The sequence below is a fragment of the Equus quagga genome, chromosome 12, assembly GCF_021613505.1.
Source record: "Equus quagga isolate Etosha38 chromosome 12, UCLA_HA_Equagga_1.0, whole genome shotgun sequence".
NCBI classification, from domain to species: domain Eukaryota; kingdom Metazoa; phylum Chordata; class Mammalia; order Perissodactyla; family Equidae; genus Equus; species Equus quagga.
In genome coordinates, this window is record NC_060278.1 from 111319380 (window position 1) to 111347053 (window position 27674).

Here is a 27674-nt window from a genome sequence, read left to right on the forward strand (position 1 = left end):
TCCAAGAAAATATACTAAAATTTAATTGTATAAATTTAATTGTATAAATTTAATTTGTATAAAACATCAGACAGACACATAGACACCCCACCCCTACCCCCACAGAGGGGTCTGCTGGGGGGCCACAGGTGGGGCGAGCCCCTCCGGTGTGAACAGCTCCTTTGCAGCATGCCCAATGCCACAAGCTCTGTTTTCCAGAGTCAGAGCAGCCTCAGGGTGGGCAGGAGTGGGCCAGCCATGGAGGGCACAACTTTCCAGGCAGGACCCAAATGCGTGTGCAAAGGTCAATCTCACAAAGAAAGATGCACTGGGCAGGCCGTGCCGAAGGCCCTGACCTGGGAGCAGGCCTGAGTAAACAGGGTGACACAGAGCTCGGGGTGGGAGTATGGGTGCCTGTCCAGGCACCTGATCCCGCCCCACCCACGCCCACAGGAGCACCGCACGGCCTGGCACGTCCAGAGGGGCGGGTCCGGGAGACTGTGTGGCCATCTGGTTCGAGTCTGCCCTCCCCCTGCCGGGCAGTGGCCCCTCAAGAACACAGGCTGTGGGTCCAAGCAGACGGGGCAGTGGTGACAGAGAAAAACCTCTCTCCCAGGGAGGCCTCCTTGCCCTGAGTGTGGGCTGTGGACCCTGTTCCAGTAAAAAAAAAAAACTGGCTTTTGGTTTATTTAAAAATAGAAAATAAAGCTGAGTTTCCTGGCCAAAACCAGTGTGGTCAGGGATGGCGTCCAAAGATCAAAGAGCAACGGGATTTCCTTCCTGACCCCAAGCCTTCCCAGCGAAGGTGTCGTGCTGGTTCGGGGACCCCACCCCCACCCGAGATGCTCCCTGTCCCCAAATGTCCCAGCAAATCAGCTCTGCAAGGAGGGCGGGACCTGCCCCCCAGGTTGATGCACATGACGGCCGGGCACTGCCTGGCCTGCTGCCGCCTGGGGAGAAGACAAGACTCAGGAATGTGGTTATTGTGCACCATTGCGGCCAGCCTCCAGACCCCTGCCCAGGCAGCCAGGTGGCCGGATGGTGGCTGGCAGTGACCACTGAAGGCACATGGGATTCTGCTGAGTTGGGCCCACCAAGGTGTCTGGCTCAGGAAGGCCTGAGACTTTTCCTTACAGTCCTGGCAGCATGGGGGCAGTGGGTGGGCAGGGCTCTTCAGAAAGACACGGCTGGCCTCCTCTGGACCCGCACCTGGCCAGCGGGCACAAGGCTCTGCTGGGCCTCACAGGAGTCCAGGAGTCGACGCCAGAGAGGACAGCACCGCAGGAGGAGGTGGTCTCCTGCCAGGGGAGGAGTCAGTGGTAGACCCCAGCCCTCCCCCACCAGACAGCCCCACCCCCAGGGAGGAGCCCACCCCCGCCCTGCCCCAGCCAAGCAGCCCTCACCGATGAGGCAGAGGCCCTCCTGGGCCCGGGTGATGGCCACGTTCACTTGGTTGGGGTCCACCACAAAGCCGAGGAACTTCTTGAGCCAGCCTTTAGTCGGCCGCTGGTCCACGTCACTCTCAGGGCGCGTGCGGACGGTGCTCACCAGCACATAGCGCCACTCGCTCCCTGGGGGCCAGGCAGGCATTGTGAGGCCCCTGCTGGCTGTGCTCGCCATGCCGCCTGCCCCACTAGCCCACCTGCCCCCTCCCAGAGCCTCACCCTGGCTCTTGGTGATGGAGCACACTGTTACTCCCGTGATGCCCTCTCGCACAAGTCTCTTGCTGATCTCTGTGGCCTGTGCATTGTAGGGCGTGAGGATGGCAATGTCCTTGGGGTCCACTGTCCTGCCCAGGGTCAGCTGTTTGGCAATGCGAACCTGAGGGACCGAGGAAGTGCAGGTGAAGCCGGCCCTGATGCCTCTCTCCTCCTTGGCACCAGGACCTCACCTGTTCCCTCGTTTCCTCTGCCTCCTCCCCCAGGAAGCCCTCCCTGACCAAATGGCACCAGAGAGGGTCTTGCTAACACTCACCACCTCTGCCACCTCCTCCAGGTTGGCCTTAGAGTTCTCGTTCCCTTCATCTGTGGACACCAGCAGGCTCTGCTCATGGCCCTGCACGTAGCCAAAAATGACAGGGCAGCTCTCCTTGTCAGCGTGGCCTAGGACGCTGGGCGGCCTCCTCAGGCCATGCCAGGTCTTCAGCTTGCTCTTGTAGAACTCCATGGAGGGGAAGGTGCAGATGTCCCTGTGCTGTAGGGCAAGGCTGTGAGCAGGGGTAGCCACCCGCCCACCACCCAGGGCCAAGAGCTCCCACCTGCGCCCACTGTGGCCCCAGGACAAGGCCTAGTGGATGCAGGAGGTAGGGGAGTGGGCCACAGACCACACCTTGGGCCGGAGGCGCTGAGGCTGGGGCGGCTCACCATGCGGTACTGCGTGTCCAGCATGTAGGCGTCCCTGTGATATCGCTCGAAGAGAGACCGATCCAGACCCAGGTTTTGCAGCTGCTCGTTCTTGACCACAGGCCGAAGCTGCTTGTGGTCCCCAAGGAGGACCACCTGGAGGGACAGGCAGACATGGTCCTGACAGCCTCAGACCCAGGAGGACCTGGCCCCACGGCCCTCGCGGCCCCACCACGACGCTGCCCTCCCAGGTGGGAGGCCACACCCAGCGACACCTGCCCAGGGCACCAGCTCAGCACCGGCCTCACTCACCTTCTCCGCCCTCGAGAAGGTCACCAGAGGGATGAGGGTCTCGGGCTCCGTGGCCATGCCTGCTTCATCCACAAGGATCTGCCGGACGTCCAGATTCTTGAGGCTGACCGAGGCTGCACACGAGCACGTGCACAGGATGACCCTGTGGCGGTCCAGCTCGAACTTCCTTGCCTTCCCCAGCGTCCTCCTGTACCTGTGTGTGGGGACACTGTCTGGTCACCCAGGGACTCTCCCATGCCAGGAGACAGCCCCACGGCCCTGGCCACTTACCGAAGGAGGTCTTCCTTGGAGAACACTTCCCCTTTCTGCAGCCGGCCATCGAATGCCTTGAGGTCGGAGGCGTAGGGGTTGGAGGGCTGCCGGATCCGGTGGTGCAGGGTGATGCTCCTGTGGGGACACGGCCATGAAGCCCTGTGCTGCCCTGAGGCAGGACCACTGGGCCCCTCGCCTCCACCCAAACAGACAGTTGAGAGGCCACACCTGAGGGTCTGGTTCGGCCTCCCCTCCCGAGGGGTATTCTTGGGCAGACCCCTGCTGCCCACACCGGGTGCGGGGAACTCGGTGGCCTCGGCCTGCTCGCTGTACACACGAAGGGGCTTCAGCTCTGCTCTCCTGCTCAGGAGCAGCCCTGGGGGCAGTCGGGGCGTGAGTGACTGTCCCCTGGCCCAGCACCCCCAGGCACAGCCCTCAGGCGATGACATAGCGCACCTGCCAGGACGTCCACCGACTTGTTGGAGGGGCCGCAGTACAGGATGCAGGGGCCCCCCAGGCGCGTCTCCCCCCCCAGGGCTGCCACAGGCCAGCGCCTGCTCCTTGTTTGACTTGTGAAACCAGAACACGAGGTGGAGGGCCACCACCGTCTTTCCCGTGCCTGTGGGCAGAGAGTGGATGAGCGGAGGCCTGCCCGCCAGGGTGCCCACAGCTCCCCCAACATGGCCCACCTGGTGGTCCCTGGATGACCGTGAACTGCTTTCTCAGAGCTTCCCTAATGGCTCCGTTCTGGCTGGGGTTCAGCTTGTGGTGGCTCCCGGGGATGTCGAAGGCCTGTTGCTCCAGGAACCTGCGGGGGGTCCCTGAGGGAGCAGCCAGGCCTCCCTGAGCACCGGTGCAGGGCAGCGCCGGGCCAGGACAAAGGGGCAGGGGGGAAGTTGGAGGGCCTCCCCACCTACCTCTGTGGAGGGGCTGCTGGTGAGGAGGGCAGCGGGGCAAGGGGATGGGCTGGCCCAGGGCGATGCTGATGACCAGTGGGGACGCACTCTCCAGATCACGCACAGCTTCTTCCTTGCGGCTGGGGGCAGGTGGGAGTGAAGATGGACACCGGAACGTCGACAGGACTCCCTGGGGAAGGGACCACTGCCCCAAGAGCCACCCCTCCCAGAAGAGGGAGCCCAGGGCGTTCTCACCCCACCCCGCCCGCCAGCCTCTCCCTGGCCTCTGGCCCCGTAGAAGCCACTCACAGGTCGGGAAGCTGCTTGGGCAACACCTCAATGGTGAATCGGCTGCCGGGCCTCAGCACCTCTTCTGGAACCTTCTCCATGGCCATGTGGTGGATAAAGAAGTGCACCTGCTTGCGGGCCTCCTGCCGGTCTGCCCTGCCCTCCTTCAGGTCCCCGTCCTCGGTCAGCCCATGGGCCACCCAGGTGTAGGTGTCAGGGTCAATGCTCAGGACGGGGCTGAGGCTGCTGGGCCCGCGGGGTGGAGCAGTGGAGGGAGGCTGGCCAGGACTGCCCGGGGGGCATGGCGCCCTCTTGTCGGGCACGGCCGGCAGCCCCTCAAGCCGGATGCAGAGGTAGCAGTGGTCGAGGCTGATGTCGATGCAGTGCTCACGGAGGAAGGCAGCCTCGAGGCAGAAGGTGCCCTGTAGCTGGCCCTGTGTCGTCCGCTCCGCATCCCAGGATATTCGCACGTGCTGCAGCGTGATGGAGTCGTTCTCAGCGACCGCGCTAGTGGCCGACTCCAGGGAGCAGAACGGCTGCCACACGTGGGAGTACTCGTTCACGTCCCGGCACCGGTCCCGCCCTGCCTGGGGCACATGGCCCGAGAAGCAGTCGCCTGGCCGCTCTGCGTGCTCCAGGCAGAGGACGAGGCCAGGTGCCACGGTCCACAGCTGCAGGACCGGCGCCAGGAACCCACGCTGCAGGGTGGCGCTCAGCTGCACCTGCAGCGTGTCCCCGCCCCTCAGCTCCCGGGCCACCTCCACGAAGTGGTCACAGTGGTTCCGCCACACCCGCCCCAGCTCCCGTGGCCGGGGCTCCGTGGCGCCCTGAGCCTGCACGAGGGCAGCTGCCTCGGGCCACCGCTGCTCCTCCACCAGCTCCAGCAGCTGCTGCCACAGGGCAGTGTCAATGGGCCGGGTATGTGGGTCGAGCAGGGCGCCGGGCAGTGGGTGGCACGGCTGATCCGCCTGCACCGAGTAGATGCGGCGTCGCCACAAGAGACGCAGTCCCGGCCGGCCCGCCAGGCCGTGGGGGTGCTCGGACAGCTGCAGGGAGCGGTAGTAGACAGGGCAGGGCTCAGGCAGGGTCTCGCGGTTGGCAGGGAAGAGCAGCTTGAAGCAGCGGGCGCCCGCCTCCACGTCCACCACGAAGCCCAGCTTGTCCTGGGGTTGGGCCTTGAGCCGCGTGGCCAGGTGCAGGCTGTAGGCCCGGCGCTGGTACCTCTGGGCGCTCATGTGCTGGTGGCTGAAGTCCTGGCAGAGCCCGTCGATGTCCCTGGCGGAGTAGGCGGAGCCCCCCTGGCCAAGCGCCAACAGGATCTGCCGCTGGAGCACCACATCCAGGTACCTGCGGATGGGCGAGGTCGCCCACGTGTACCACTCCACCTGCAGCGAGTAGTGGCTGGCTGGCTGCTGTTCACCCTGGCTGGAGCGGCCGAAGACAGAGCGGCCCAGGGCCCGGCGGAAGTCGAGGCCTGCGGGAGCCAGCGAGGGGTGCACGTCGTCCGTGGTGATGAGGTCCACCAGCCCGTCAAAGTCCTGGGCTCGGGCTGCAAGCTGGACATGCCTCCAGAGGGAGGCCAGGAGGTGCAGGTGTGTGTCGGGGGGGCCGGGGCCGCAAAGGTGGTGGCGCAGGTGCAGCGACAGGGGCACCAGCCCCCCATGCTTCTCACGCACGGCTTCCAGCTGGCGGCTGCTGGGCATGGGCTGCCACCTCAGTGGTGTGACCGTCCGCGTGCGCTCACTGCCCACCAGGAACTCAGCTGCCAGTCTGTTGAATTGGATCATGTACTCCTGGACCATGACGTGGGCTGCACGGAAGCCCAGCATGCTGTCCTCGTCCAGCTGCTTGTAGTGGCAGTCGCCCTGCAGGCGGCGGCGACGCAGCACCCGGGAGAGGTGGCACGCGGCTGCCACACAGGCGTCCACCGAGTCCAGGCGGGCTGGCAGCTCCAGGCCCGCACCCGGGTGCCCCTTGATCACCTGCTCAGCCTCCTCATAAGACAGCTGGCGGTTGGAGCGGATCATGGAGGGCGCAAAGCGCAGGCCCCGGACCTGGTCACTGCCCTTCTCCACGGTGAGGAAGAGGGAGATGGCCAACCGGTCCTGGCCTGGCAGGAGGCTGAACACGTCCTGGCAGAGGCCAGTTGGCAGCATGGGCACCGGCTCCCGGTCGGGGGCGTAGAAGGAGGTGCCGTGCCTGCGGGCCTCCACGTCCAGCCCGCTGTCCCGGGGCATGACGCTGGCCACGTCGGCGATGTGCACAGCCACCTCGTACCGGGGGCCCAGGTCCCGGACGCTGAGGGCGTCGTCGAGGCTGCGGGCGCCCTGAGGGTCCACGGTGAAGGTCAGGAAGCCGCGGCAGTCCTCTCGGCAGCCAGGCGCCCGGCCAAGCTCTGCGCGGAACTTCTGCAGCGCCTTAGAGACCGAGGCTGGGTCTGGCGAGGGGTCCCTCAGGCCGAACTCCAGGTCCAGGGCGTGGAGGCCCCGCTGCCAGGTGTCGGCCTGGGGCAGCACCTCCAGGACGATGCCCAGCGGATAGTAGAAGCGCTCCCGCCACAGGACGACACGCACCCGAAAGAGCCGGTCGCGCCGGGCTTTGGCCGTGAGCGGCTCGTACCTCACCCGCTGCACGTGGCCCTGCAGGAGGCGGTGGATGGGCACCTGCAGTGGGTCCTTCAGCTCAGCCACGAAGATCTTGGTCACGGAGCCGTCGATGGGGGTCATGATGCGGGGGTCCCACTCATCCATGCGGCACACGAACACAAGCTCACGGCACCTCCTCTTGAGCACGCCCACCACGCGGCCCTGCAGCCGCCCCGTGGAGCCCCTGTCGCCAGCAGCCCCGCCAAAGACTTTCACCAGCACCTCGTCCCCGGTGAAGGCCATCCCGCAGTTCAGGCGGCCCCTGACCTGGATGGGGCCGGGGCCTGCGCCGTCCAGCGGCACGGCTGTCGCCCGCTCAAAGGTCTCCTGTGTGAAGGCGCAGTGGCGGTACAGCTCGGGCTCCTCACGGAGCAGCCTCCACAGTGTGGCCTGGGGCAGGTTCACATACTGCCGGGCCTGCTGTGGGGATGTGGGCCTAGGGATGGTGTCCAGCAGCCCGTCCTCCCCAACGGTCACCGTCACATTCCGGCTCTCGTCCAGGAGCTCCTGCAGGAGGGAGTCGTCGGCATCGAGCTCCCCGTCGGAAGGCCAGAAGTCGGACTCGGAGTCCTCGGGGTCCTTGGACCTGCTTGCGGTGGCGTCCCTAGGGGCCACATCACCCCTCGCCAAGTTCCCTGCTGAGGCCGTGTCCCCCTCCTGCGTGTGCACTGGGGCTGCCCCTTCTGCTGCTGGGAGCCCCCCAGCTGCAGACCCTGACACTGTGTTCCCAGCCTCTGCCTTCTGTGTGGCCACGTCCTCTGCCGCCGAGGTCCTGGACGGGGATGCACCCTCCTCGGCCACAGCCCCTGGCTTGACCTTCGCCACTGCCGTGTGCTCTGTGGTTGGGCCCCCTGCTGCCCCCTGCTCCAGGACAGTGTCCACGGCCCCCACTGCCACCGATCTCTCTGCGTGGAGGTCCCAGCGCTGCCTCTGGACCACGCCCTGCTTGATCTGCTCCAGCGATAGGTCCTCAGGGAAGACGCTGCGATGCTCCACACACTCGCGGATGAAGCTCTTCCAGAGCTTGCTGCAGTCCCCGAAGGAGCAGAGCGCCATGGCGTCGCCCACAGCCACCACCTGGGACTGGGCTCGGGTCATGACGGTGTTGAGCACGCGGGCATCTGTGAAGAACTCCAGGGCAGGCGCCCCAGGGCCCAGCAGACTGTGGTGGTTGTGCACAGTGCTCAGTACCACCACCCGGAACTCCCGCCCTGCAAAGGGGCGAGGGGATGCGTCAGACTGGGCCAGGAGCATGGCCCCGCCCCACCCCGCCCCCAGCACTGATCACCCACCTGGCAGGATCTCAAAGCTGCCCACAGACACCTGGCCCAGGCCCCTCTTCCTCAGCTCCTGCCTCAGCGCACTCACCTGAAGATATATGACCGATCGGCAAGTGCTCGGTGCACGGTGAGGGGCCCCAACAAGGACGAAATGCCAGCTTCCACGCCCTGGCGCCCTTGAGCCAGCCAGCCCTGGCACCAACCATGTGGTTCAAGCCCCACACCAGCCCTGGGAGATGAATTCTTCAGCCCCTCTTACGGAAGGGGAAACTGAGGCTGCAGAGGCCCAACCGGGGACACACAGGTCCACCAGACCCCAAGAGGCCCCTCCGTTTGCCGGTCGGGAGTGGGAGAGCAAGGCTGTCACAGCGCTGGGGGCTTACCTGGGCACCGTGGGACACGGCACAGATGTGCTTCTGCTCGCGGCTGCCCCAGCAGCGGGGCCAGGTGTCATGGATCTCCTGCACCTTCTCGACAACCTGGGCAATCTCGGCCGTGTTGAGCCAGGACGTCATCGACATGTCGCGCTCGGGGCTGCCCGCCACGTGGCAGAACATGAGCGGGTAGTGCCGGGGGTGGCGAGGGACTCTGCCGCTGGCGTGGATGGGGTTGCCCTTGGCCACGTAGAAGTGGTGCGAGATGAAGTTGATAATGGCCTCGGTGGAGCGGTAGTTCTCGTGGAAGACGAGCCGGCTCCGCCGGGCGACCTCATGCGTCTGCTGCTGGTAGTGCTGGAAGAGGCGGTGCAGCAGCGTGTGGCCGGCCGCCTGGGCCCTGGCCACACTGAAGAGCCGGGGCGTGACCTGCATGTGGTCGCCTGCCAGCACCACACGGGTGCTGGGCAAGGCGTAGCGCAGCGGGGTGAGCGCCTCGCACTCCAGCATCTGGGCGGCCTCGTCAATGAGGATGTGCGAGAAGAAGCCGGCGGGCACCCGGAGCTCCCGGGCCTGGGAGGTGGTGGTGATCACGATGCGGTGCTGCTCCAGCTCAGCCTGCGTCGGCGGGCGGAAGGCCCGGCGGTCCTCCGTCAGGCAGCAGTACCGCAGCGTGGCTGCATCCGTCTGGCTGGGCGGGCGGTCCGTGTACATCACCCGGAGCGGCGCGGCCTCCGGGTGGCCGCTGCTGACGTAGCCGTGGAAATGCTCCTCGATGTAGATGTCGGCCGCGCTGAGGGGGGAGAAGGGCACATGGGGCCTCGGCAGCTGTCTGCTAAAGCGCCTACTGTGCGCCCGGTCCCACCTGGATGCCAGGAATTCACAGGAGGCAGACAGACCCACGTCCTGTCCCCACGGAGCTTAAATGTCAGCAGAGGGGACAGACACACAGACAGAGAAAGAAGGGAAGGTCAGAGCCCAATGAGGAGAACTGAGCAACAGCACAGAGCATCCGGGTGATCAGGGAGGGTTTCCCAGAGGAGGCGAAGGAGCTGGCCTTGTGGAGAGGCAGAGGAGGGCGCAGGAGGGGCCACGGCCCAAGGCAACCCAGGGTGGCCGGAGGCCAGGGTTGACCCTGAGCTTGGCTCCCGGTCAGCTTTTCGTGGGTGGACAGCAAGATCTGCTGCCAGCTCTCAGGGGCAGAGTAGGAGGGACAGAGAGGCCAGCCAGGGACAGCCCCCCAAACACCCAGGGCCAGTGCATCGTGGGACACGCCGGAGCCCTGCGGCATCTCTGCAGAGACTCGGCATCTCTGCAGAGACTCGTCTTCCCCCAGCCCCCAAGGCCCGCCCGGGAACCAGCCCCCGGGCAGAGGCAGCGACAGGCACCTGAGCAGCAGGCAGTGTTGGGAACTAAGAAAACCTTACTGGCCAGAGGGGAACTTCACGGCTGAGATAAGAATCTGCATTTCTCTAAAAACAGCACAGGAGCCTCGCCCCAGGAAATGCGGGTGGGCTGGGCCGCACCCCACGAAGGACTCTCTCCTGGCCCAGGGCCTCCAAGGAGGCACCCACAGCCCTTCACCTGAACAGCAGACCCCGACCCCAGGGTGCCCCGCGCTGAGCCTGAAGCACACACGTCCCTTGCCCCTTTCAGCCCAGGACTGACAGGGTAGAGAGCCCGAAGAGTCAAAGGGACCGGGACTCGCCTCAGGGCTGCACCGCCCACCCAGTGTGCACAGGGCGCCAGGGGCGGCGAGCTCAGCCAGCCCAGCCCCCACTCCACCCACGGCCAGGTAGTCATGGCACGTGTGCTCTAGAACTGGCCGCCCAGGCCTCCAGTGAACCTGGGGACCAGACAGAGCCCCAGGCCCAGGTCCCCCTTCGTCTCCAGGGCAACGCCATCACAGCTGGGTGCTTGCCGCAGCCGGGGTGGCAGCTCTGGGCTCACCTGTTGGTGTGTGTGCAGATGAGGACCTTGGTGTGGGGCTGCCGGATGACCTCCAGGGAGGCCATGGCCAGTGTGTAGGTCTTGCCCGTGCCAAAGGGGCCATAGATGAGCAGCGGAGCGATGGGCTGTGTGCCCCCAGGGTTGCTGCCCACTATGAACTCCACGGCCAGTCTCTGCTTGCGGTTGCCGTGCAGGGCGGGTGGGGTGGGCCACGGGCAGGGCAGGGTGCAGGCCAGCAGGTCGGGCACCACCAGGCGCTCCTCAGGCAGCGCGTCTACCGCTTGGTGCCAGAGGCGGAAGGTCAGCGGATCGATCTGAAACTGCACCTCCAAGACCGGGCTGGCCTCAGGCTGTAGCCCCAGGGCTGTGCAGCATTGGGCAGGCAGCAGCAGCCACAACGCCTGCTCTGAGCTGGCCCGGGTCTCCAGCCGCACCTCGAACACTGTGTGGTCAGGCGCGGGCACAGGGGCCACGAGGGCCGTGCTCACCGCCCGGCTTAGCAGAAAGCCCTGGTCTGTGTCCGGTGTCAGGGAAGAGGGGATGGGGACCTGGGCGTAGAGGGCTCCCGGTGGCGGGAAGAGCATGCCCAGGGCTGGTGTCTGCAGTGCTGTCTTCAGGGACACTGGGCCCCGAAGGTTCAGCCTAGTGGGAAGGGCATGAGTCAGCTGACCCGGGCCACAGCGCTGCCGTCAGCACCCCGCAGCCCCCACCTGCCCTCTGGCCTCCACTCACTTGGCCACTAGCTGCTGCTGAGCGGCCTCCTCTTCATAGAGAAACTGGTGCATCCTCTGCCGATAGTTGGTGCAGGAGATGGGACCTGGGGCCGGGCCACTGCGACTGAACTCCAGGGCCAGGGCAGGCACCTTGTACTTGGCCATCAGGGCCACCTGCTCTGCCGTCCGAGCCACACTGGGCACCACGTGGCGGTTGCCAGGGTGCCAGCGCTCCAGCTCCATGGGGTGGCCAGGCACTGGCGTCCCTTGGAGCCCTGTGCAGTGCACCTGGCCCAGCTGCAACCCCAGCTTTCGCAGCAGTGCTGGCCGGCGGCCAAAGTCAAAGACCACCCACTGCTCGAAGGTGCCGAAGGAGGCGCTCTGCACACCCACCCCCACCTGGAACTCAGCCCGGGAGCCGGGCACACAGAAGCGCTCCCCCTGTGCGTAGACCTGGCCCCGGGGGAGACAGGGAGCCTCCAGCGAGAAGTCTGCTCCCGGCTCCTGCTTGAGCAGGGCCACGTGCAGCAGCGGCTCCTGCAGGAAAAGATGGGATGGTGTGGCGGCCCCCAGGCCCCGTCGCAACCATCAGGGTCCAGGCTGATGCACAGACCCCTCCCCACCCTCCTGTGCTTCCTGGCTGTGACCCCAGCAGGGTGCTTGGCCTCTCTGAGCCTTGGGGCTCCCTTCTGAAAAATGGGGTCACAGAGCCCCCTAGGCTGCCCCCATGGACACTGAGCAGGGGATGGCACAGCATCGGACGCTTGGGGCGTGCATAGTGGTGACCAGCCTGGTCCCTCACTCCGTGCCAGGCACTCCACAAATAACCCCATGGGGCCGGGCACAGAGACACTAGGGACCTGCTGCAGATCACACAGACTTGAGGGAGAGGCTGCACTGGGCTGCCCTGATCCCTCACCTCAGAGTGGATGGTGAACATCCAGCTGTGCTCAGTTTTCTTCTCCTGGGCCTGATGCACCAGGGGCTGGTTGCAGGTGATGGACACGCCGTCGATGGTCTCGGCCAGCTGCACACAGAGCCCTGGCCATCAGCAGGGTGGCCCTGGCCCCCACCCGCCCCACCCACTCACAGCCCCCACTCACCACCGTGATCTCACTGCTGCTGCGCCGGTACTCTGCCAGCAGCCGCACTTGGTAGGGCACCAGCCCCTCCTGCCAGGCCGCCTTCTCCCGCAGCTCCACGGTCTGCACCCGTGACACCCACTCCTGCAGCTCCTGCTCCGAATGCGCCTTGGTGCAGACAACCCCGTACTCACAGAGGTCGGGCCTGGAGGAGGGGAAGTCAGCAGGCCGCATGGGGGTGAGATCCCTCGGCCCAATACTGGCCTGTGTGGGGGAGCAGGAAGAGATTCCAGGCCAGGGGGCAGGGCAAGAACAGGGACCTCCCCTGTCCTGTCCGCTACTGTACCCCAAGATAAGGCCTGGCACAAGCGGCCTCAGTGGACCTCCCTTACCCATCCCTCAGAGGCCGACGAGGCACCAGCCAGTCAGGGGACAGCAACTCCTGGTTCCAGCTGAAGGTGGGTTCTTCCCCTGCCCCCAGCCCCAGCCCCACTGTCCTTACCTGGGGCAGAGCTCGAACGTGGAGAGCCCAGTGGGCGGGCTGCGATGCTTCCAGGGCACGGCCTGGTCCAAGGCCACCATGTGCGCGTGCTCCACGGATGAGCAGTGATTCTCAAAGGCCTCCTGGGAGTGACAGGTGACCAGGCAGACGCGGCAGTACAGCCGGACTCTAGGGGGCTGGCTGTGCGGGGCTGTGTGCCCGTTTCCCGCGGGTGCAGGGGGCATGAGCAGGTCCCCCCGCCGGAGCCCACTCAGCTGCTCCGCCTCCCACACAGCCATCTCCACAGCACTGTGAGCGTACTGGCAACGGGATGCTCCGTGCCGGCATGGCCGCCCTCGCCCGACGAACATGCAGTAGGCCAGTGGCTGACTGTACTGGGGCCGCGGCCGCACCTCCACAACCTGCTGCCTGCGGCGGCCCTCAGTGCTCACGTGAACCAGGAGCGAGGGGCAGGCCCCGTGCTGGGAGCACCACCCCGGAGGGTCCACAGGGCAGAGGCGCGGCGGGTAGCGTCGGAAGCAGCACGAGCAGAGCAGCTGGAACTGGCCACCAAACTCCGCGTAGATGGCATCAGCCGGGCTGCGCAGCTCGCCCTGGGCCCCGCCGCCCTGCACCGCGGCCTTCAGCCACAGCCGGGAGAGGTTGTGCTCACGCTCGAAGTTCCAGACCAGCGCCTCCTCAGGGCTCCGGGCGAAGGTACACTGGTTGTAGTGGCGCCGGCACCCGACCCCAGGCCTGTAGTAGCGGCAAACTTCATAGCGCAAGGGCTGCGGGAAGCTGGGCCGCCGGTCCACCTTGCGCCAGACCCTGCGCTTGGTGGCTCGCTTGGAGCGAGCCAGCAGGATCTGGCGGGGGCAGCTGTGCTCCACCGCGCGCAGCAGGTATGTGCTCTCGTTGAGGCGCTGGGTGCAGCGGGAGCAGCCCAGATGCAGGTCCACCTGGGCGCACAGCCTGGCCAGAGGCGGCTCCTTGGCGGCCGTGGGGCTAGTGGGCGACGGGCCGAACCCGGGGAACACCATCTCTGACACTGGCCTGTCTCTGCGGAGCGGCATCTGAGGCTCAGGGGCTCAGCTGGCCCTCTGGGGCTGTTCACCCACAATGAGAAGGCTGGGACAGAAGAGCAAGGAGCAAGGTCAGGCCCTGAGGCTGCAGGGCCTCTCGCACCCAGGTCGGAGCTCAAACACACCCTGCCTCTCCTCGGGCAAGGGGCCGAGGAAGCAGAAACAGGAAGGAGAATTCTTCCCACACGATGGGAGGAGAGGGTCGTTTGCTCCAAAGAGGCTGGGCCCCCTCAACCTTGACCCAGCTGAGTCTCCTCCCTTTCTGAAGTCTCTGGGCCCTGCCCAAAAGGAGCCAGCCCAGCAGCGAGTGGGAGGGGAGTGCCCCAGCAACAAGAACCCTGGGGACCGGCAGAAGCCCTGGGGGCCCGTGGACTTCCTGACCCTCCAGCCTTCTTCCTGGGGCCTGGCGTCCTAGGGCGCCTCAAGCTCCTGGTCTCCTGACTCTTCTACAGAGACAGCACCCCTGTTCTGGGAAGGACGGTTGGCCCCTGGGAGCAGTGCCCCCACAGCTGCCTGGCCTGGGGGACTGGTTTCCTCCCCATTGGGGTGGTGCAGGATCTGGCGGGGGCAGTGCTCCACCACGGGCAGGAGATAGGTGCTCTCCGCCAGGCGCTGGGTGCAGCGGGAGCAGCCCAGATGCAGGTCCACCTGGGCGCACAGCCTGGCCAGAGGCGGCTCCTTGGCGGCCGTGGGGCTAGCAGTCAACGGGCCGGACCCAGGGGACACCATCTCTGACACTGGCCTGTCTCTTGCTGGGGCACCCCCTTCCCACTCGCTGCTGGGCTGGCTCCTTTTGGGCAGGGCCCAGAGACTCTTCAGAAAGGGAGGTCAGGAGTGAAACACAGCAGGAGGCAGAACCTCACAGAGGCCGGGCCCTGCCCAGGTAGGACTGTCTCCATCAGGGCTCCAGGAGAGAATGGGGATGCCCTGGGGGTCCCCAACCCAGCTGGGAAACCACTCCCTGCAAACATTGCTGGGTGGGTCTAAAGAGAACTTTCAAGGCAAACTGAGGGTGACACAAAGATGTTTTAACAGGAAATGATTAGAACGGCTGCCTTGAGAGAGAAGCCACCCCAGTCCAAAGGGGAGCCTGAGTCCACCCGGAAGGGACCAGAGCCCAGACCCCGAACCCGGGGATGTTCAGAAACAGGGGCAGCTAGAGCCCCTGAGGACGAGGCTAAAGGGTTGGGTCCTTGGGGTCCGGAGACCCCCGCCTCCCCCACCCTCCAGGCGCCGGCCAGGTCGTGGGGAGGGGGCTGCTCAGCCACCCGGGCCGGGGGCTCCGAGGTCGTGGCCAGAGTTGCCCGGGCCCGGCACCGAGTCAGCTCTCCCAGGGCAGCTGGCCAGGCTGAGCGCCTCTCGGGGGTCCTTGGGCTCCGCCCCCACGCCCCGGCGCCCCATCCTGCCTCCGCCCCCCACCCCGGGGTCCCCAGGAGGTCCCGACCCGGGAGGGCGCTGGAAGCACCGGCCGGCAGCCGAGACCCCTGCGCGTCCCCGGGCGCTCACCCCGGGCGCGGAGCCGGCTCCCCGCCGCCCTCCTCCGTCGCCGCCGGGCACCCCATTCGGCCGCGCCCCTCCCGGCCCGGCGATCACTTTCGTTTCTGCCCCCGGGGTGACTCAAACCTCTGACGCCCGACCGCGGAAATTACCTCACTGCCCCCCGCCCCGCCCCCGGCCCGCCCCCGAGTGATCTCACCACCGCACCCCCGACCCCGCCTCGTGCGCGGGCCAGAGCGCCCCCGAGCGCGCGGCGCGTCCTCCCCGCACGGGGCGCGAACCCGGCTCAGCCCCGGGTCCCGGGCGCACCGGGCGGGCGGTGTGCGGAAGGGGCCTGCCCGTGTCGGGGTGAGGAAAACCAGAAGGACATTTAAGGTGGCCCGGTGCCGCCAGCAGAGCCGGTGGGTGGCCTGGCGCCCCCATCCTCCAGCGCAGACAAACAGGGCTGCTGACGACATTCCGCAGCAACTGGGGGTCCACGCAGGAGCAGGGCCCTAACGGGAGCGGGAACAGGCCAAGAGCTGGGGGCCCCACTTGAGAGGCAGCCCTTTTCTAAATGGCATCGGCCGGTCTGGGTCAGAGCCCTCTTATTGGGGGGGGTCCTACCTGAGGAAGTTCTTCCCTAGGGGGCCTCTGATGTTATATCCAGCCTCTTAAAATGCACCAAAGATGTGTGGCCAGGGCCAGAAGAGTGAGAAAAGCCCCCAGTTCCAGAGCAGGGGGAGCCGCGAGGCTGTGCAGTCCAATTGCATCTGATGCTCCCAACCTGCCTGCGCAGGGCCGCTCTCAGCCCACTGCAGAACACAGAGGGCTGCGGTCAGTGGGGAAGCCCCAGCAGCCAGCTAGTAGCCAAGCTCCAGCTCCCCACATTACCCGACTGACCCCAGTGACCCTGCTTCCTAGATTCCCATCCCTGTGGAGTCCCCTTGAACACTGAAAAGTGCTCATCTGTGTAACCAGCGGCTATGGCAGAAATGACGGAGCAGGACAACCAAGGCTGGGTCATAAAAGACACTGCACTTCCTCCTTGCTCTCCTGGGTCCCTGGCTCTGTGGGAAGCCGGCCGCCATGTTGTGAGGATGCTGGAGCAGTCCTGCGGAGAGGCCCAGGCGGCAGGAACTAAGGCCTCTGCCAAAAACCAGCACCAGTTGTCAGGCACGTGTGCAATCGTTTTGCAAGTGGACCGTCCCTCAGATGAATGCGGCCCCACGAGAGACCCAAGCCTGAGCCACCAGCTGAGTGGCTCCCAACTGTGAGACAGTAAGTGGGTGAGATGATAAATGTGGCTTATTGTTTTAAGCCACCAAGTTTTGGGTGAATCCTCACCCAGCAATAGAGCACTGATACACCAGTGTTGTCCCTCGGGTGATGCAGGGCGTCGGCATCAGCCCAAGGCCAGCATCCTCTTAGAAGGGGCAACAGTGGAAGCTTCCCATTTGAGTCAGGAGGTTGCCTGGATCTGCCATTAATAATCACATCAGGAGCCTCAAGATACATAAAAATCAATAGAGGAAAATATTCTATAAATAATAGCAGCAACAAAAGACCCAGGGATGAGCTTAACAAGAAATATGAGAGAAAACAGAAGTGTTCCTGAGACACACAATAGAACACAGTGGAAAATGGAATGGAATGCTACATTCTTGGATAAGCAGACTTAATATTTCACAAAGACGTCTAGGACATTTCACAAATTTATCTATGAGTTTAATGCAATCCTAAGAAAACTTTAAGAGGAATTGAGGGGCAGACGAGTTGATTGTAAAGTTCATTTGGAAAAGTATAACATAAACAAGCAAGAATGGATAGGAAAATTATTACGAAGAAGACTAATAGAAAGTTGAAGAGGACAGAACACTCCAAAACTCATTTTATGAGGCCAGCATCACCCTGATACCAAAAGCCAGACAAGGACACCACAAGGAAAGATTATGGACCAATATTCCTAATGAACATAGATGCAAAAATTCTCAACGGGGGCCGGCCCCGTGGTGAGTGGTTAAGTTCTCACGCTCCATTTCAGTGGCCCAGGGTTTCACCGGTTCAGATCCTGGGTACGGACATAGCACTGCTCATCAAGCCATGTAGAGGCGGCATCCCGCACAGCACAACCAGAGGCACTTACAACTTGAATATACAACTATGTACTGGGGGGGCTTTGGGGAGAAGAAGAAGAAGGAAAAAAAAAAGATTGGCAACAGATGTTAGCTCGGGTGCCAATCTTTAAAAAAAAAAAGAATGAATAAAGTGTTTTAAAAAATTCTCAACAAAATATTAACAAACTGAATTCAATAGCACTTTAAAAGGATCATTCACCATGACCAAGTCGGGTTTATCCCTAGGATGCAAGGATGGCTCAGCATCCGCAAATCAATCAATGTGATACACCACGTTAATAGAATGAAAGATAAAAATCATGTGATCATCTCAACAGATGCAGAAAAAGGATTTGACAAAATACAACATCCTTACATGATAAAAACACTCAACAAAGTGGATATAGAAGCAATGTTCTTCACATAATAAAGGCCATATGTGACAAACCCACAGCCAACATCACACTCAATGGTGAAAAGCTGAAAGCCTTTCCTCTAAGATCAGGACCAAGACAGGGGTGCCCACTCTCACCATTTCTATTCAACATAGTATTGGAAGTCCTAGCCAGAGCAATAGGCACAAAAAAGAAGTAAAAAGCATCCATATTGAAAAGAAAGATGTAAAATTGTCTCTGTTTGCAAATGGCATGATCTTATATACAGAAAATCCTGAGAATCCACTAAAAACTATTATAACTAGTAAACGAATTCAGCGAAGTTGCAGGATACAAAATCAACATACAGAAGTCAGTTGCATTTCTGTACACTAACAGTGAACTATCTAAAAGAGAAAGAAAGCAATCCCATTTACAATAGCATTAAAAATAATAAAATATTTAGGAATAAATTTAACCAAGAAAGTGAAAGACCTGTACACTAAAAACTGTAAGACAATGATGAAAGAGATTGAAGAAGACACAAATAAATGGAAAGACATTCCATGTTCTTGGATGGGAAGAATTAACATTGTGAAAATGTCCATCCTACCCAAATCAATCTACAGATTCAATGCAATCCGGATCAAAATGCTAACGGAATTTTTCATAGAAATAGAAAAAAGTATCTTAACATTTATTTGGAACAAAAGACCCCAAATAGCCACAGCAATCCTGAGAAAGAATAAAGCAAGAGGCATCACATTTCTGGATTTCAGGCTATATTATGATGCTATAATACATAATCGAAACAGCGTGGTATTGGCATAAAAACAGGAACATAGATCAGTGGAACAGAACAGAGAGCCATGAAATAAACCCATGTATACATGGTCAATTAATTTATGATAAAGGAGCCAAGAATATACAATGGGGAAAGGACAGTCTCTTCAATAAATGGTGTTGGGAAAACTGGACAGCCACATACAAAAGAATGAAGACGTGAAAAGAATAAAGAATGGACCCCTATCTTACACCACTCACAAAAATTAATTCAAAGTCGATCAAAGACTTAAATGTAGGACCTGAAACCATAAAACTCCTGGAAGAAAACACAGGGAGAAAGATCCTTGACATTGGTCTTGGCAATGATTTCTTGGATATGACAACAAAAGCACAGGGAACAAAAACTACAAGTGAGACGACCTTGAACTAAAGAGCTTCTGCTCAGCAAAGGAGACAACAAATTGAAAAGGCAACCTACTGTTTGGGAGAAAATATTTGCAAACCATATATCTGATAAGGGGCTAATACCCAAAATATGTAAAGAACTCACACAACTCAATAGCAAAAAAAAAATAATACAATTTAAAAAGGGCAGAGGACCTGAATAGACATTTTTCTAAAGAAGACATACACGTGGCCGACAGGTACATGAAAAGATGCTCAACATCCCTAAACATCGGGGAAATGCAAATCAAAACCACAATGAGATATCACCTCACACCTGTTAGAATGACTATTATCAAAAAGACAAGAGAGGGGCCGGCACAGTGGCACAGTGGCCAAGTTTGTGCACTCCACTTCAGCAGCCCGGGGTTCATGGGTTCGGATCCTGGGCATGGACCTACACACTGCTCATCAAGCCATGCTGTGGAGGCGTCCCACATACAAAATAGAGGAAAATTGGCACAGATGTTAGCTCAGGGACAGCCTTCCTCAAGCAAAAAGGGGAGGACTGGCAGAAGATGTTAGCTCAGGGCCAATCTTCCTCAACACCAAAACAAGACAAGATATAACAAATGTTGGTGAGGATGCAGAAAAAAGGGAACCCTTGTGCACTGTTGGTGGAAATGAAAACTGGTGCAGCCAGCATGGAAAACAGTATGGAGCTTCCTCAAAAAATTAAAAATAGAACTACCACACGATCCAGCAATCCCATTTCTGGGTACACCTCCAAAGGAAATGAAATCAGGATCTCCAAGAGAAGTATGCACTCCTGCATTCACTGCAGCACTATTCACAACAGCCAAGATATGGAAACTAAATGTCTGCCAACAGATGAATGGATAAAGGAGATGGGGCATAGATCTACAGTCAGGCATCGCTTAACGATGGGGATGCACTCTGAGAAATGCCTCGCTATGCGATTTTGTCATTGTGTGAACATCACAGAGTGCACTTACACAAACCTAGATGGTAGAGCCTACTCCACACCTAGGCTATGTGGCACTAATTTTATGAGACCTCTGTTGTATATACAGTCTGTCTTTGAAATGTCATTATGTGGTACACACACACACACACACACACATTGGAATATTATTTAGCCATGAGAAAGAAGGAAATCCTGCCATTTGTGACAACATGAGTGGACCTTGAGGTCATTATACTAAGTGAAATAAGTCAGACACAGAAAGACAAATATTATATGATATCACTTATATATGGAATCTAAAAAAGCCAAACTCTTAAAAACAGAAAGTACAATAGTAGTTCCCAGGGGCTGAGGGGTGGGGAAATTGGGAGATATTGTCTAAGGGTACAAACTTGCAACTAGCAGATGAATAATTTCTGGAAATCTAATGCACAGCACAGTAGTTATTGTCAACAATACTATATTATAAACTTCAAAGTTGCTAAGAGACTAGATCTTAGTTGTTCCCACCACAAAAAAGAAACATTAATTAAGCAGCATGATAGAGATGTTAGCTAAGGCTAATGTGTCAATCGTATTGCAATACACAAACGTATCAAGTCAACACATTTTACACAAACTTACACAGTGTTACACGGTCACGCATCGCTTAGCGAGAGGGGTACATTCTGAGATGCGTCGTCAGGCGATTTTGTCACTGTGCAAACATCACAGTGCCCCGGGTGGTGCAGCCTATTACACGCCTAGGCTGTATGGTGCTAATCTTACGGGACCACCATCATATATGGAGTCCGTCGTTGACTGAAACGTCCTTATGTGGTGCATGATTGTTATCTCAATTAACTAATTAATTTTAAAAAAGAGTAACAGAGGATACAAGTCCTACCAAATATTAAAACACATTGTAAAGCTACTAAAAGAGTGTGGTCCTGGAGCACGAATGGACAAGTAGGCCACGGAGACAGAGCAGGGTGTCCAGAAATAGGCTGACGCACACGCAGGGGATTCACACGCCATGAAAGATGGCATTTCAGATCACTGAGAAATGATGGTTTATTCAACACATTCTGTTAGAACTGTTTTAACTCTAACAATTCTGTTAGAGCTGTCTGGTATCTTAAAACAAAAACGGGGCGGAGGGCTCTCCAGACAACACCTTACACCAAAATAAAATAGCGGATGGACCAAAGATTTAAAATGAAACCGAATCAACCAGGAAGGTACTAGCAGAAACCAGGCGAGCGTGTCTGTTGAGCAGTCTCCTTGGAGGGCCTTCCGCAGGGAAACACGCAGCAGGGGCGTGTGGGAGCCGGCCCACGTGCTCATCTGCTCAGTTCAACAACTGAGTTGGTGGCTTGAAATCAGCCATGATGGAACATTTACACCCTGGAAATCGACGTACGCTATGAATTATGGCATTTTTTTTCTTCTTGAAGAGCCAGTTGTTAAACATCCACTAGCACACGACCAGCATATCACTAATAAATTCAACCACACAAAAATAAAAAAATCCTACATGGAGGAAAAAAATCAATAGAGTCAAAAGACAAATACAAAGTCAAAAGAAAATTATACTTCATATCACAGCTAAAGGTTCTGTTAACAAAACAAAATTCAACAGGTAAATTTGAAGATCTAATTGGCTTTATTAGGCGCTTCATGAACTGGACAGCGTCCTCCTTCCAGCAAGAAGAAAGGCACTCTGAGGAGGTGTACAGAGTGGAAGGTTCTTATGGGGGAAGCTGGGGAAAGGGAGCTACTAGCAAAGAAGAGAAAGGACTGTGTCAGGCCAGGGCGTCCTCTGTTGTGGGGAGGGGGCGGCAGGGGTCTTTCCATGTAGACGACCTCACTAGTGCTAATCAGGAAATTTCAGATTCCCTGTCTCAAGGCCACACTCCCGGGAGGGGTTGAAGCTGCTCCTAAGTCTTGGTTCGCTGTCATGGGGGCAATGGCTCCATCTGGGGCCTGTTTTTTCCTTTTTTAACAGCTCTAAACGTAGTGAAATCTCACTCTGAGGAAAATGCAAATTAGAACTACGTGGTAATATTTTTACTTCCTTGATCAGTGAGCCCACAAAGTCAGACATCACATTATGGGGCTGGGACCATCTAAACCACAATGTAATCAGGCAGCACCCAGGCAGAAACACAAGCCCACACACCCTCTGACCTGCACCTCCGTGGACACTCGTGCACGCACAGGGAGGTCTGCGTGTAACCACAGCCCTCTGGAACCAGTGCACACTGACCCCATCTCAACAACAGCAGGCTTTTCAGGGGCAAGCCAAGAATTTGCAAATCACATAGCCAGAGCATGTGCACAGGAGAAAATCTTGACCTGAAATGACACCAGAACCAAAGATTCTCCTCACGGAACCAAAAGACAGGGACATGACCAGAAGTTGAAAGTCAGACGCTTATCAAGCAAGCAATCTGTTGTCTGTGAAGATTCAGTACTAAATCCCCTCCCACACCTTGCCCTGAGTGTCTAAAGCCATCCTATCGAAACCCGCCCTGCCTGCGTTTCCACGTAGCAGCCTGTTCTCCGGAGCCTCTGAAATTCTGCCCCAAACCCTGAATCAGGGAGACAGATTTGAGAGCTTTGCCTCCTGTCTCCTTGCTGGTCAACCTCGCAATAAAGCCTTTTCTTTTCTCTTCTCGAAAGCTGATGCTGCAATAATTGTTTTTTTATGCACATTGGGCAGCGAACGACAATTTTGTCTGGTAACACGTATACGAGCATGTCAGCCTCCCCTCTGCTCAGCAGGCGGACAGCACTCCAGTGCCCACCACCAGCATGTGTAGCTCCTGGACTGGCCTCACCCTCCCCATGCCATGGACTCTGAGGCCACAAAAGAGAAGGAGGCATCTCAAGTGTTCTGAAATGGAGTTTTCCCAAAATAACTTGTTAAAGAAAATCAAGGTGCTTAAGAATGTACCTAGAGAAAAAAGAAAGAAAGAAAGAATTTAAAAAATATATAAAGCACCAAACTCAGCTGCGGACATCAGAAATTGGCTGCGTGGCTGGGCCGGGAGGAGCCCGCCTTTCCTCCTCTACCTTCTGTACATTTGATTTTGTGTCGAGGGCGTGTACTCCTTATTCAAATAGAAATTGAAGTGTAAAAGGCACCACAGCCAATATGAACATGGGACATTTGCACAGTGACCATTCTCTGGCCCCTCCCTGGTCACTCAATTGTTGGAATGATTGCCCCTTCACCCTCTGGTCGTGCAGATTATCCAGATGCCGATGGTGCCAGTTTGTCATCTCCAGCAGGAATTTTCCCTAAACTCCACAGGCACAGTCCTTGGCCTCTGCAACATCTTCCCCTGAATGTCAAGCAGGCACCTAACACCGCGCTTGGCCCAAACCCTCTCCTCCTGCTTCTCCAACAGCCTCCGGTTCCCATAAATGACAACCCCATCCTCACAGGGGCCCAGGCATCCTCCTCACACACTACATCCAACCATCAGCAAACACTGTCAGCTCAAAACCCACATTGATCCAGAATCCAATGGTCCCTTCTAAGCCTAGGATCCTCAGCAGCCTCCTCACTGGCTCCCTGCACCCACATGCCTCCCTGTTAGGAACACAGCAGTCCTTTCAAAACTCTACTGAGGAAGACCAACAAATCAATCCAGAGGATGAGGTTTACAGAGGGATGATGTTTGCAACCATCATAGTAATAACCGAAACAGGATATTCATGTAGTCTCAAAGTGTCTCCCTGGGATGCCTACTAGTTACCAAGGGAAACGGTAACCTTGTAGTGGAGAAAACATCAGAGTCTCCTGAGCTGAGACGGCTCACATCTCCAGAGACAGGACAGACTGATGAGCACCCCAGGGATGCCAAACTGAGGAGGACACAGCCCCCCTGTGGTCGAGCCAAAAACACAGAACCTCACCCCCCTCACAAGGGAGCATCATGGACTCCACAAAATGCCTGCCCCATGCTGCTCAAAAATGTCCAGGTCATGAGAGACAAAGGCTGAGTAGTCAGCCCAGGCTGGAGGAGACGAGGAGGCACAAGGACTGAATGCATCAGAGGCTCCTAGGTGAGACTTTAGACCACAAAAAATCATACATGTATATGAAGTTAGTAGACTGTTAGCATTTGAATGTGGGCTGAGTTTCAGCAATATGATTGCATCAATGCTAAATGTCCTGCTTAATAATTGACAAAGTGCACGTTCTTAGGAAACATACACTTAAACGTCAGGGGTAAAGGGCATGATGTCTGGGTTCAGAAATAAAAGTTCACATAATAAGCCAAATGGGAAAAAAGTAGGTGAATCTAGAAAAAGAGCATATGGAAGTTCTTTGCACAACTTTTGTGTAAGTTGGTTTAGAATTATATACTTAAAGGATAAACAAAGCCCCGCCCAGCACCTCGCTCCAGGGACTCAGCCTTCCTCACCTGCTCCTCCCAGTAGATGCAGCGCCGCCCCTTGCCCTCCAGCCCTCCACCATCGCCAGAAACCCCTGGAAAGGCTCCACATATCCCCCCACCCCCACCCCCACCCCCAGCATCACTGTCCGCTGCGGCTGCGGAGGTCGCGAGTCTGCGGGCCAGGACTCCGTTTACCTGTGACGGATCTGGTCCTCTCAGCTGATCCTAGCAGCCTCTGGATACCACTCACCGAAATGGAAGTTTAATACCCAGGTCCTGGCCCTCAAGGACGCTCCTATGATCCCACCCAGGGACCCTCCCACCCAGCCAGGTCACACCTTGGCAGCGGAGCAAGGAGTAATAGAGTCTACTGGCGGGAGGGTTGCAGACCTCATCAGCATCCCAGGAGGGTCCCAGTTTAGGCTGGGGGAGGGGCGCAGCCATGAGGAGGTCTTAGAATCGTCCATCCCCGTGATGTCACGCGGAGAAAGTGTGGGGGCTGACTCCCACGCGCATGGGGACTAGGAAGGGGCATCTGACTCGCCCCAGGAGGCGTCTACACCGCGGCTCGTCCCAGCTGCTCTCTCCCTACCCCGACCCCACAGCGTTTCTCACCGTGGGTTGGGTTCCTACCTGCAGTCGTGCACCCCAAGCCCAACCCTGCCTCCGGTCCGGAGCCCTCAGATCAGGCCCTGAGCGGGAGGCCGCTCGGTGGGCCGGACGTTGCGGAGCTGATGAGGACGATCCGGGTGAAGATTTGGGACAATCTCATCAACCGCCCGGGGAGGAGCCGGCGGCCCCCATGGGGGAGTGGCCTCTCTCTGCCCCGCCCCGCCCCCCGGCCTCGCCGGACCCCTGCAGGGCGACACGTCGGGGGCTGGACTGCTCCGCCCCGTCCCCCGCGCGCCCGCTGTCCCTCGTGGCCCTCTCGCCCGGTCGTCGTGGGCGCCCCTCCGGAAAGGCCCGTGGGAGGGCCGCACTAGGGGCGGGGTGGAGAGCGCGGTGGGGGGAAGCGTCTGCCCTCCCCGCAAAGGGGGAGCCCCTCTTGTTAGGGGGGCTGGCGGTCTGGGAGGGCGGCAGACCCGGCTCGGACCCCGGCCCTCCGTCCGGCACCGGACCGCTTGGTGCCGCGCTGGGCGCCAGTGCGCTCAGTCGGCTGGGCCGCCCCGGCCAGCTGCACCCACCTGGACGCCGCTCACCGCAGCGGGTGCAGCGGGAAGCCAGGCTCGGGGTCCTCGGAGGCCGGCCCGCGGTCTCCTCCCCGGAGACACAGACTGGCTTGCTGCCGACGCCGGAGGTTCAAGTCCACGCTGCTGGCCTCCGGGCCTCACTGCTCAGCGTGCCGCCCGCCCCGTCACCTGCCAGGGGAGGCCCGCTCCCCAGTCACACTGGCTCACATCCGGTGCCTCTGGGACCTGCAGCCGTAAGAGCAGATTGGTCCTGCAAAGAGAGAGCTCGTGACGAGCGAGCGTTTGCAGCACGGTGGGCGCTGGCTGGGCTGGAGACACGAGGAGCTGCTCTTCTGCAGCCCAGCACACGCTGGACAGAGGTAACTGGAGGCGGGGACCCGCGGGAGGGACTCTGGAGCAGACCCATACCTGCCTTCTGCTGGTCTTCTTGAAAGGGCACCAAAGCAGGCCAAGGACAGCCTTTCCAACCAGCGGTGCCGGGACAGCTTCGCAGACGACAAGGAAGAAATGAACCTTTAGTGGCACATCACATCACACAAAACAGGAACTCAAGATGAGTCATCTGACAGTCAAGGGTGCGCTGCAAAGCTTCTAGAAGAAATCTCCACCGCCTTGGGGTAGGCAAATATTTCTTTAAAAGGACATGAGAAGCACTAATGTAAAAGAAAAAGTTGATAAACTGGATGTCATAAATACCAAAAATTTCTGCTCTTCCAAAGACGCCAGTGAGAAAAATGAAAAGGCAAGCCATTGACTGAAAAAAATTCAAAATATACATATCTGGTGAAGAACTGTATGCACATTATTTTTTTAATCTTAAAACTCAATTAGGGGCCAGCCCCATGGCCGAGTGGTTAAGTTCATGCGCTCCACTTTGGCAGCCCAGGTTTGGATCCTGGGCGCAGACCTAGCACCACTCATCAGGCCATGCTGAGGTGTTCCACACAGCACAACCAGAAGGACCCACAACTAGAATATACAACTATGTACTGGGGGGCTTTGGGGAGAAGAAGAAAAAGGAAGATGGGCAACAGATGTTAGCTCAGGTGCCAATCTTAAAAAAAAAAAAAAAAAGCTCAATTTAAAAAAAAAGCTCAGTTTTTTTCAAATGAATAAAATATTTGAAATGACACTTCATATAGGAAAATATACAAAAGGCCACAAGCACATTATAAAGGTGCTTGACGTCATTGGCCACCAGGGAAATGCAAATCCAAACCCAAGGAGATACCACTTTGAACACTGCAGCATGACTAAGTTTAGAAAGACTGACAATACCTAGTGCTGGCGAGGATGTGGAGCAGCAGGAACTCTCAAACATCACTGATGGGAATGCAAAATGGGGCAGCCACTGTGAAAGACAGTTTGGTAGGTCCTAATGAAGTTAAAGGAACGTCTACTTATGACCCAGCAATTCCACTCCTAGGTATCTCTCCAAGAGAAATGAAAACACGTCTTCGATCTTCACAAAGCCTGGGGTGGGGTGTTGACTGTCCACACAAAGACTTGTACCTGTAGGTGCACAGCAGCTTCACTCATAGGAGCAAAAACTGGAAACAACTCCAACATCCATCGTCAGGCTACCAGATAACCAAATTATGGAATATTTGTATAATGAAATACTACTCAGGAAAAAACAATGACTGATACACACAAGAGCATGGAGGAATCTCAAAAACATTGTGTTGAGTGAAAGCAGCCAGACCCGAAAGAGTATTTAATGTATGGTTTCAGGTACATGAAGTTCAAGAACAGAGAGATTATTATAAACCAGGTCAGTGGTACACAGATTCATCATACCCGCATGGTGCAGGTACCCTGAGCAAAGAAAACCACCTAGACTCTGATCTGAAAACCTGTGAGTCCTGGCTGAGGCCAAGGCAAAATTACCCTGTGGAAACCCAGCCTCATGCAGAAGAGCCTCCAGCCTTAGCCATCCCAACAGAAAGAAAGCCACTCAGATGAACCCCTCCCTTGGTCCAGCCCCTAAGGCCACCAAACAGTGAACAGGACCCAGATGCAGTGTTCACGTGTGGCTCAGGTGGAGAGAAGCTGATCAAGACACAGTATGCCCCAGTTAATGTAGCTGTGTCACAAACGACCCCAGAACTCAGTAGTGACCATTATTTATGTTCATGAGTCCTGTGGGTCAGGAATTCAGACAGGGACCAGCAGGGACAGCTGTTGTCCACTCCGTGATGCCCAAGCCTCAGCCAGAAGACTCAGATTCTGTGGCGGGGTCATCCGAGGCACCTCACTCCACGTCTGGCACCTGGGCTGGGGGCTGCAATG

The 27674-nt window shown here is 58.4% G+C and overlaps 1 protein-coding gene across 1 annotated transcript; it reads right to left on the reverse strand.

Moving 5' to 3' along the window:
• HELZ2 (helicase with zinc finger 2) lies at positions 1 to 25536 on the reverse strand. The gene is given in 21 exon segments (XM_046678980.1): positions 1 to 1277; positions 1383 to 1550; positions 1644 to 1800; positions 1954 to 2172; positions 2343 to 2477; positions 2634 to 2826; positions 2904 to 3020; positions 3114 to 3261; positions 3342 to 3417; positions 3419 to 3504; positions 3575 to 3706; positions 3803 to 3921; positions 4091 to 7925; positions 8007 to 8082; positions 8378 to 9161; positions 10319 to 10960; positions 11051 to 11568; positions 11951 to 12058; positions 12135 to 12318; positions 12616 to 13722; positions 25377 to 25536. Coding segments are annotated over 20 exon segments (8874 nt in total). The 5' UTR covers positions 13668 to 13722; positions 25377 to 25536; the 3' UTR covers positions 1 to 1152.
• Between the last annotated feature and the right edge of the window lie 2138 nt (positions 25537 to 27674).